Source organism: Buteo buteo, chromosome 9 (genome assembly GCF_964188355.1).
Source record: "Buteo buteo chromosome 9, bButBut1.hap1.1, whole genome shotgun sequence".
Lineage (NCBI taxonomy): Eukaryota > Metazoa > Chordata > Aves > Accipitriformes > Accipitridae > Buteo > Buteo buteo.
In genome coordinates, this window is record NC_134179.1 from 30,446,164 (window position 1) to 30,457,903 (window position 11,740).

General features: G+C 39.7%; 1 protein-coding gene across 1 annotated transcript in view; it reads left to right on the forward strand.

Moving 5' to 3' along the window:
* Positions 1-11,442, forward strand: part of NOX3 (NADPH oxidase 3) — a 39,373-nt gene extending 27,931 nt beyond the window's left edge. The window contains exons 11-13 of the mRNA XM_075036808.1: positions 5,669-5,815; positions 8,993-9,117; positions 11,316-11,442. Coding sequence (XP_074892909.1) covers positions 5,669-5,815; positions 8,993-9,117; positions 11,316-11,442 — 399 coding nt within the window. The remainder of the gene's footprint in view (positions 1-5,668; positions 5,816-8,992; positions 9,118-11,315) is intronic.
* The last annotated feature ends 298 nt before the right edge of the window (positions 11,443-11,740 follow it).

Genomic DNA, 11,740 nt, shown 5'->3' on the forward strand with positions numbered 1-11,740 from the left:
TGGGGAAGTTCACAGCATTACTTAAAAAATTTAGCAGTCATCTTAGTGAGAACGATTTATCACAGGGTAGCTCCATATTTTTTTTCCATTGGTTAAAAGCTTCCACTTGTGGTATAATTACAAATAATTTAATCTTCCTCAAAGTATTCAGCACTCTCTTTCTGCCATGATGAGTACCATAGAAATGTCTATTAAGGAAATAAATAAGAGGTTTTTCTTTTTTTAACAACTCCGTTTTGATTTGAGTACAGCTATCATTACGCTTATTGAACTAATATTTCTTAGTGTTGCCCACATACAGTTGAGATATAAATACTCATAGCTTCCATAATGTCTGCAGCTGTATAATTTAAAAAACCCAGCAAATCAAAAAGAGTACACATTTATCTAATTGATTCTTCACAATTAAATAGCCTTAGAGCCTTCATTTCCCTATCATTTTTTGCAGTGAGGAAGGGCACTGCTACTAGTCATGGCTGGAAAGTTTCTGCTAGCTTTAGTTACACATAAAATGATCTTTTTTTCACATTAGTGGTCTCATTTTTCAGATCAATTGCTGCTGAAATTGATAAAATTGTACTGATCCATCAGATGCTAATATTAGCAAACATCCACTTTCTCTTTTACACTGTATAAGGACATAAGAAAGGTCCTGCTGAGTGTCACCAAAGATCCATCTAGCCCAACATCCTGTCTCCACCAGTGGCTCTTCATGAACACCTAGGGAAAAGTATACAGACCAGAAAATCATACAGTGATAAGTCTTTAGTGGACACTTTCTTGCCTTTCAGCAACTTGCAGTTCAGTAATGTCTTGATGCAAGAGCAGCATCTCTGCATTTAATATCCCTTAGTAGATTTTTCTTCCACGAATTTCTCTAATTGCTTTTTTAATCCATGTAGACCTTTGACAACCACAGTATGTTGTGGCAGTACGTTCAGCTACGTACTGTGAGGAAAACAATACCAGCCTCTTCCATTTGCTTTGAGATCGACCGTCCCTCCCCGAGGTAATCTGCTTTGAGCTCTACCCCAGCCCACAGCCCTCTCCATAAAGCATCTTCTCCCAAAGACCTAAAAACCTGGGCTCTTTGTGCTGTCAAACATAACCATTTTTCTGAGCTGTATTTGAGAACAGTTTAGGCCCCTTGCCCCAAATTTAGGGGTATGAATTTGAGCCTTGTCCTGCATTTATACGAAAGGCTGGGTGCTGCCACACCATCTGCAAGTCAGCGCCTCACGCAGGCTGCCAAAGCCCTGGCTCCTGCACACCCCGGGCTGCAGGCACTGCTGTGCCTTACCTGTAGTGGCCCACTGCATCAATTAATCAGGCTGAGGAAGACCCCCGATCTTTTTTGGTATGCTACAGCCCACAGGTGGTGTGGTATACTCAGGAGCAGGATGGACTGGGATTTTGCAGGGAGGTGCCCGGCTGCAGATGTAAGAGGGTTTTGCAGGGACTAGTCGTCTCTAAGAGGGAGCAGCATTAGTCAGGGATGAAGGTGCCTCCCTGGGCATCTCCTGCTTCACCACCTTTTACACTCCTTTGGTGAAAAGCTGGCTTTGCCCAGAGCTGCAGCTCCACCTCTGTCTGCAGGGAGCAGGGAGAAACAGATGGATGGTCATCAACAGATAATTATTAATGACATTCCACACAATGGAAGCTGATTTTCAAAGTATGGTCTTTCACCTTACAGGAAAGAGCTATTGGAGCTCTTGCTCTTGTCTGTTGTACAAAATTCAGGATGTGGGAAACTGAATGATAAATACGGATGCATTGCAAGGGAGCAGAGTATTACAGAAATAAGCGACTACTCAAACCCCTGCATTACAGATCTGATTAATAGCAATACTGCATCTAACTCAATTTGCAAAAAGAGCACTTGGAAAATTTAAGACAGTTTACTTGGGCAAGCCATCAAGCTGATGAATGTAGTTGATGCGGGTAGGGTGGGTGGAGACTAATGAAACATAAATCTAAAACAGATTTTTAAGGGTCCTAAATAATTGCAGTCAGTTAATAGTATGAGGCTTACAAGAAAAAAAGTAGGATTCAGAATAATTGTTTAATTATAGAAATGCATTGATGCTGGCTTTATTCTACAGTTTTAATAAGGATTAATTTTATTGTGCATTTATTGTATTTTAATTATACATGTAATATGTTGTGCTATGCTATGGGCAGTCAGTGTAAAGAAAGGAAGACTTCTTTGTAAACACCATTTATTTTAACATATTATACTAGAAGTCCTCTTCAATCTAAGGGAAATGGAGACCTTTTACCCATAGGCCATCCTTCTTCACTACCTCTTTTCTTTCTGAGCTTATAATCATGGCCAAAAATACTTCTTATAATGACAGTCTTTCTTCATTACCAAAAGCTGTCCACCTCTAACATGTGAAAAATAGAGGCAGTGCAATGGGTACCACTTCAGCAGAACCGCACCAGGGGTGAGTTTAAGGAATTTCTGCAGCTTCAGAAAGTTACATCCTTTCTTGAGAGGACTGTGCCAGAGGCGGCTTGGCCCAATTCAGCTGGGCTGGCTGTTACTGTAACAGCTAGGTCTGCAACCAGCTAAAAGCACACCTTCAAGCTCCACAGCCTGATATTCTGGAAACCAGTCCCTGATTTCGAAGACCACATCATCTCAACTCATTGGCTAGCTTTTCTTCCTCCTTCCCTGAATGTGCTTGGCTCCCAGTCCTGCCCACATGCTCTCAGTTGCTACCCCATGCACAATTCATTATTCATGTAGAAGCACATGCCTCCCCTCCACACACATGTACCAAATATACATTTCCATAAAATGAACTGCTGAAAAGACTTGAGAGATAAGATGGTCAAGTAGAGGCTGGGGGAAGAAATTTCTCACTACAAATCAAGAGCCACGGTGTGATACAGACTGACAGCACTCAGTGGCCTGATTTTTGAGGTGCTGAGGATGCAGAACAAGTGGGGACTTCAAGATTCAGACACAAAAAACTATGTAAAGGTTAAGGCTATAGATCTTATCCAGTTTCGGTAATTTAAAATAATGCTGCTGATGGTCACAAAAATGAAATGCTATAAAGTCAGTGGGCTTGCTTTTTCCTCATAATCTATGCCAGTGTAAATCAGCAGCAACCCCCCTGTAAAGCAGTGAGGTGATATTTAAGGTAAAACATTGGAACAGAAGGGGAAAAAGCAAACAGTCAAGATGGTTGGTACTAAAGTTCTGCAGACAGTCCTATTCCTGGGCTGTAAAAATACCCTACTTAACCCTGAATGCTTTATCTCTGTTTCCTGGGATCATACTTCATTTATATTTCTTACAGAAACCACAGATGGTCCCTTACAGTACACTCAGATCTAGGAAACATCTCAAATTATTGTTAGGCTCTTTCACCAAATCTCCAGTGAAGCATGGTGTTACCACATTTTTCTCCCACCACCTTACCAGAAGCCTGACAACCTAGTATATTAAATCTTCGGGAAATCTCTTTACAGCTTTCTGTTTTCTTCTCTGATTTTTCTCTTCAGAAGTGCCTAATATGCATCTTGATCTCATTGATCCTATGGAAAAGGGCTACAATTTCCAAATCATCAGAGCTCCCACAATGATTGCCTTGGGGACTGACCTTCCTGATTACCTTTGATATTGAGGTACAATAAAAGACAGAGGGGCTGGTGAGCACAAAGAAAGATGGGTTGGAGGAAAGCAAGGGATTCTGCAACAAAATAAAAATCACAGTCACAATTAAACAAGTTCCAACCGTCCCTTTGTTATAAGCTTATACATTGTCCTCCATGCTGTTCCTTTTTCATCTGAAATTGTGTATTTTTAGGCTTCCTCCATGTTTGTGAATTATTTCTTTGGAGGCACTACAAAAATAATTACACTCAAAATTACATTGCCCACAGAGGCTCATTCAAGGTCTGGCACCCTCTGTTCAAAAGTAATGATGGATTGTGTGGCAAGAGCTGCAGAATTCGAGTTTTAAGAATTGCAGTCAGATTTGTCTTAGAATTGTGGTTCAGCCCGGCATCAGGGTAGTGCCTGGGCAGACACCCAGTGAACTTCAGACATTCATCCCCTGGGTGGTGTGGGAACTCCCAGTACAGTCATCTACACAGCTCTACCGGCTGGAGATGAGGGACTGAGCTGAAAGCAGGGGATGGGCTGTACTCCCGATCCCCTTCACAGCACAGAATTGGTGGAGGAGATTTCCAGGTGGGAAATTCTGACTGTCCTGAAGACTCCCAAAGGTAGCTCCTGCTCCTGCTCCTGCTCCTGCTCCTGCTGGCCTAGGACAGCTGTATGTCTCAGTGTGTTGATTAACATCCTGAGAAGGGATTCTCACCAGTCCCGAGACTGTTCCTGCAGGCAGTTCCTGCTGCAAAATTGATTAACTTGTACACAGATAAGACATTTGCAAATGGTCAGCAGAAACTGTTCTTGCAGAAGTGGTCACACAGGACAGTCTTTTATACATAGTTAATTAGTTAGAAGATGCTTTGTATGTAGTTAAGACAATAAATCACAATAGATCATGCACATGCTGGAGTGGTCACAACGGTCCCTGGGCCAGCTGCCTGTAAGAACTGAGCAGAAAAAGGGTTTTGGGGAGTCTCACCTGATCCAGCTGAAGATGTCACCACAAGGACTCCCGAAATAGAAACTCTCATCATCATATGGACAGTGACTAACCATCTTGTTTGAAAGATTTTATTCCCTATGCAAGCATTACCCTATGCCAAGATCCTAATAAATTAGCTTTTTTTTTTAAACAAACGCTCTGCTCTGTTTCTGATTGACTGCAGTAGAGGAAGAAGAGACAGAAATAAGCCATAGGAATGATTAAAGGATGGAAAATTAGACTCTCAGTGACAGATCCCAGGAAGGTTTGGTTTACCACAGAGAGGATTATAGGTTGACTTGATCCCAGCCACTAATTTCTACCAGGGGAACAAAACTAATAATAGGCTCTCCAATCCAATAGACAACTAAAACAAGATCCAGCATATGGAAGATGAAGCTAGAGAAATCTGGATGAGAAAAACTGTAAATTTTTCATAGAAAGGAGGTTTTCAACCAATAGAAAACCAATCATGGGACAGTGTTTTGTTTTACCCCTTTGGCAACTTTAAAATTATATGCTCCAATTTAAACAAGAAATACATTAAGAAATAAGTAGAGGCATTCTGTAGCCTGTTTTACACAGGGTATCCAACTTGAAGAACGTAACTGTGTCTTATGACCACATCAACTGTTAACCTATGGCATAAGGTCTTGAGAAACAGGAATTTCTTGCTTCGGTGCTGAATGAAACTGAAATTCCATTTTAAACATAACTGAACATAAATCCAAAATTTCAAAGAATAATCAAGTTATTTGCAAGAAATGCAGGGTGAGGTATTATAAATTGAGATGCACTGGCAGGGGGAGATGAGAAACTTGTACATCTTCACTAACCTATCTTCCCTAGCACATTAATATATTCACTCAATGTTTAAGATGAAAATAAATTTTTTAAAAGATAGAAACTACATCATCAAAATGATGTGTAATTATGTTTAAATTTACAGTGGAGAAGAGTCATACACTATGTAGCTAATGAGTTGAGCCAATCATTAGGAAGTTTTATTGAAAGTTTTCTTCTTGTTAAATCTCTTTACTTTTATCTGACAGGTTTATTTTTACTGGATTTGTCGAGACCCATCAGCATTTGAGTGGTTTGCTGATCTTCTGTTCCATTTGGAAACAAAAATGGCTGAAAAAGGGAAAAATGATTTTCTAAGTTATCATATATTTCTTACTGGCTGGGATGAAAGTCAGGTAATAATGAAACTGTTACGAGTCTGAGTTAATGTACCTTGCTTTTCCAGTATGGTAACATATGGAACAGGAACAGCTGAATAAATGATGGATGAAGCAGAGACACAAAGAACTGTAAATATAAAGACACCAAGCCGTCTGTTTCCATCTCTCATTTAGGAAAACAGGAACGGAGAAATCAAGCCAGTGATCCTTCCAGTCCTATATCTTGTCATGGGCAGCGCTGATTACCAGGTGTCTTGCAGAAAAGTGCAGAGAGCCTTTCAGGAGCTTGTGAAGGAACATTTTGTCCACATATTTGGAATGGTCTTTAAATAGATTCTGGCATTTTTGTACTGAAACATGGAGGGTTGTATAAAAAGTGTTGGTTTTGTTTAATCTTATTATTTACTCTAGTTTTTGTTGTTCACATATATGTCCAGAGGACTTTTGAAACCTGCTGCACTCAGAACATTTTGGCAACAAACTCTATAATTCATGTTGTTTGAAAAGACATTTTCTCTGATTGACTTTAAATTTGCCATCTCATAATTTCATTGGACCATCCCCCCTCGAGGCACTTAATCCTTAAACTGGGTTGATTTTATTCAACTTCTTTAGTCTTTACCTAGACCCAAATGAGTTTATTTTTTCTCTCTCTCTTTTCAATGGATCACTCAGATCACACTGCGATCAGAGTTAGGCACCTGCCAGAAAAACTCTCACAGGAAATTCTTTGCTCTACTGTTTTATTTCCTGCTGTCTCTGTTGAATGAAGGACTGCCTAGTAGAGATTAAAAAAATAGATTTCAGAGAGCTTTTCCCCTCCTGCCTCTGCTGCCACAAAACCCCATTGTTTCTTTCTGCTTTCCTTAGGGTTTCTGTCAAGTAATGAGGTATGTGCATAAAGCTGTATTCAGAAAAATCTGCTCCCATTGTGAAGTATATGGCAGTTAGAGAAACTAACACTGCATTAGCAATATCACAGGGTTATTACCTAAAACCTGCTTTGAAAGAAGTTATTGAGGAACCTAACAAAACACAAAGTTGCCCTCGTCTCTCAACTGTCATCATCCCACTTCCCTCCTGGGCAAACATCAGGCCAGAAATCAGGTAGGGAGACAACTATTCTTGCTGGGATGTCGGACTCTCTTCACTTGTGTGCCCTGCACTTTTCTGAAGTGCCTCCTTCTTCTCTTCAAACTCCATCGTCTAGTCTCCTGTCAGCACTGACTCGTTATCCCGTGCTGCTGGTTAGGTGACACAGGAGCATCCCTGAAGCTGTGCTGCCTCCCCTCCTGCACTGGTACTGCTCTTGCTCCTGGCCCGCCCCCCCCCCAGCATCCTACCTCTAAAGGGCTGTGGGAGAAGAGGAATGCTTTACAGTGGCTGCTTCTCCTACTCTAACCAAGCCCAGGGAACTGTGCTGGGTAACAGCTTCACCTTCTACAGACATCCACAGAGCTCCCTCATCTTATAGGTCTTACTTATCATTAGTAAATTCCAGTTCATCACTCCTCAAAATTTGAGCTTCAGCACCAGTAATATTTGGATCATGCTTTACTTCTCCCTTAGCAAACAATGAAACCAACATTCTCCCTATTCTATCCCTGTCTCACCATTAGTCAGGTGAAACTGAACCCAAGTAGGATGGGCAATTTATACCTTCTAGTGCATCCTCCTCCTAGTGCAGGTGTTTACTCCTCAGACATAATATTTGTTCAATGCTTCATGCTCTTTGTAGATTCCATGTTGGCAACAGATGGTCAAACAGATATGGCACATGTCTGCCTCTGCTTGGACAAGGTATCATGTTTCAGCCTATTGCTCCTTGCAATGCCCCTGAGATTCCTAGGCAACTTTAATGCTGTGAGCCATAGAAAGGGCTAACACCAAAATTCCTGGAAAAGTTCCACTTAACGAGAGCAGAAATATACCATCTGTTCGGTGGCACAATTTTGCTGTAAACAATTAAAAAATCCTGCAGTTCCCCACCTCCCACTCCCACCAAAAACTTTAAGTTCTTTCTTAGAGTATTCCAAGTCCTCCATGACATTGGCCCAAACTAACAAGAAGAACCTTTTAGAAACATGACCTCTTCTGACAACTGTGCTTGACCAGAATTATTGAGTTGTTAAGCAACATGGAAGACTCATTAGCACGAGAAATATACAATATTCCCAGGAAATGGATCTAAATTTCAGCAACCACTTCTACAAGAGATGATAATGATGCCTAGTTCATGCTAGGGCCTGAACTAAATGCAAAGTCCATTTTTTAACTTAGCTTTCCTCTGGTAATTTCTTGACAGTAATAGTAACAATGATAGTCTGTAGTGAAAACAAGTGTATTACTCCTACACAATAGCAACAGAATTAGTAGAGATGATGGTTTTGTTTTTAAATGCATCTAGGAAGTACTCAGCATGGTAATGTGTGGAGCTGAGAGACTGTAAATGCCCATGAAAATCAGGATTTGTTTTCTTGGCACTGGGAGCTGTGCAGCTCGCTTAGTTCAGTGCTTCACCTGAGCTGATCCACTTTCTGCACCTGCCTCTACCTGAGGAGAAGAGTCAAAACACTCCGGGTTTTACACCTGCCGAGCTGGTACATCCGCTGTCTTTTCCATCAGCAGCAGAATGCTCTGGACTTGCTTAAGGTGCATGTAATTGCTAGTATTTATTGTCAAACTCTGTTATGGTACACTTTGCTCCTTTTCCTAAACTCCAACTCAACCTTAAAATGGTGACTGTCACTTCAGGATACGCGATGAAGGAAGTGCAGGGTGAGACATTTAAAGGCTGAGAAGAAGTTTAGGAATCTAAGACCTGCTTGTAAAAGTGACTGAGGCACTTAGGCCCAGGCCAGTAAAGACAGGTATTTAATCCCAACTCGTTTCAAACATTCCATCTCAAGAAACTGAACTCCTTTGAGGTCTTGGGCACTTTTGGAAGTACTTTTTACAATTCTAGTAATATTGTGAACTCTTGAGTACTTCTCCTCTCCTCTCCTCTCCTCTCCTCTCCTCTCCTCTCCTCTCCTCTCCTCTCCCTTCCTCCTCCCATTTGATAATTACACAGTTTCCTTTCCCTCATTAATACTTCCATCTTTCACAGCAAAGCAGTGTTATTGCTTTCTCCTCTTACTTGTGGTATATGTTGTTGACTCTAAAATTATTACCTTGTAAATTTGCCTTTAGGCTACTCACATAGCCCTACATTATGATGACAAGATGGATGTAATTACTGGTTTGAGACAGAAGACCTGCTATGGAAGGCCAAACTGGGACAATGAGTTCAAGCAACTAGCAGAAAACCATCCTAGGTAAGGCAGGTTAGCTTCTAACCTTGTTAGGTAACTCTTCTCTCAGCATAAACAGTGGGAGAAGGGGAGGACAAACCTCTCTAAATGACCCTTTTAAAATAATTTAGGGGTTTTTTGCTGTGTGGAAAGAAGATTTATGCTTAATGAAGCTTTTAATGAAGAAATCTCGGAAAGAGAATGCCAATAAAATCTAATTTTTGGACAAGAAAATCTAATATTTAGAAGTATTTCAATATCCTGGCCTTTGTCCAGATATAATTGAAACACACAATCCAATTACTGTTCTGCACAAAGGACAAAGTAGCATTAATTTCCCTTGAAGATGGTTATTAAAGAGATAAACTGTGATTTTTTTCTTATGATGTCAAGGATATGTTTGTTCCCCTAACATATTTGGCTACTCTTGCAAGACTATGCTGTTCTGTTATTAGTTTGTCTCTGCTGGCAAAGACAGTTCATTTGAACTTGGTGGATTCGCTAGTGGTCTGAGAAAAGCTTCTTTGTTCCTGAAAGCCTTTGAAGCAAGAATTTGAAATATTTTGTGTTCAGAAGTAGAAAATTCCAGAATCTTTGTGACTCTCTATGGTTTCCAAACATTTACCTGCTAATGCAAAATAAAGGCTTGCACTTGGGAGACAGAGATACAAAATGAAAAAGAAGAAAACTTTTTTTTTTAAAGATGAAAAAGTCACAAGAAAAAGCTGAAAGGGAGGAGATCAAGGAGAATACAGTAAGCTACAAGAATACCATAAAATTACAAAAATAACAGTAATAGAGAAACCACTTGATGGAGGTCAAAATAAATACAATCAGGAAATATGAAAGATTAAAAATAGAAAAAGGCCAAGAATAGAAAATATGATTTTTGAAAGACCTTTTATAGGGGTTCTACTGCATAAACAGAGCTTTTAAAGTTATAGTTGAAACATTACTTTTTGTCACTTTTGTTAAGTACAACTGAGAAAAATCTGGTTTTCTGATGCTCAGGGAGTGAGATGGACATTAACTTTCTACACTGGATCTTATGGTAGTTCCTTAGAAATCCAGTGCTAAAGTGACAGAAAAATCTGCATTTGCTTCTGAATCTAGATGCCCATGTTCATGGTCAATGACAAACCTTTTAAAGAAAACCTCACATGAAAAAAGGATTCCTTATGAGAAAAAAAATACCCTACCCATTTTTTGCCCTGAGTTACAGAAGGTTCAAGAGGCAAAGGAACTCAAGTGTTTCTATTGTGTGATGGAACAACCAGCTTTTACAAATTGATTAAATTTTGGGTCCCTGCACCTAGGTCCATGGAGTTTCCCTTGGCTGCAACAGTGTCTTGTAGCAGATCAGCAGGAATATACCACTCCAGGTTAAACCTAGTGCAATTGAGCACCAGAACAGTATGGGCACTACTTCTGGGGACTATGGCTTGGGCACCAAAATCAGAAGTTTAGTGAAAAACAAAAGTTTACAGGAGCAAACTTTTTGAAACTCATGCTTTCACTTGTCACTTGCACTGTGTTTACATTGATTGAGCTTTCCCCAGTAGCACAGTACGTGTGTGTATCTGTGTGTACTTATATATGTTTTAAAGCTATATGTGCTGTGTACTTAGAAGCAAGCCCTTTAAGGCACTTTGCAGCAAGTAACCAGGTTTCCAGCTCCCTGTAACAGACTTGTGCAGTTATGAACACAATTGTTTGTTACATTGGCCATGTTCTTATTTTATAAGAACTACCTATTTACAAATTTTGTTATTAAATCAGCCATTTAAAAATGGCCCATAGGCAGAAAAGTGTTAAAATGAGGAAAAGAATTTAAAAAAAGAAGAAAACTCAGAAGTAACTGAGAATTTTGTGTATTTTTTAGAAAAAAAAAATTAGCTGGAGAAAAAGCATTGAAAATTTTCAGGCCAAGCAGTGTGTTTGCTTCTCTGATTAAAAAAACCTATGAAGATTAAAACCAAAGAACTACCATTTAAGTTTGTGACCTCAAATATAGCAATTCAAATAAATAATGCAGTAAGACATAATAAACACTAAAGTATTAAAATAATTATACTGTAATAATTTGTGACAGTAACACAATTTTTTTCAAATGCATTTCTCAAAAAGCCATTTCAAAAGATGCAAAGCCTGAGGCAGTCAAAAGGTACAGTTTACCCATTTACTCTGCTACTCTCATGTTTTTGTTGTTATTGCGATTACAGCAACAGTATTGGAGTATTCTTCTGTGGACCCAAGACTCTCTCTAAGACCCTTCAAAAGACATGCAACTCATATTCATCAGTTGATCCAAGAGGAGTTCAGTTTCACTATAACAAAGAAAGTTTCTAGTCTGTACTTCTTAACTATATAATAGGTATTACCAAATTGTGTGGTTTTTCCTTACCTTCTCCTGTCCTCTACTCATTCTGCAGCATTCAAGCCAGATATTAGGAGTTGTAAATTGAAGTAGGTGCATTGACTTCAGCAGAAAAATGCCATCTTATGTCAACTAAAGAATTGGACCCCATCCTTAACCTTTCCTTCAGAGAACTGAAGGGCCAATTCTCCATTGCGTACTTAACAATGCTGTGAATCCATCTACATCTGTGTGAAAACCAGCACAAACCACTAACCTCTGAAGAAAAAG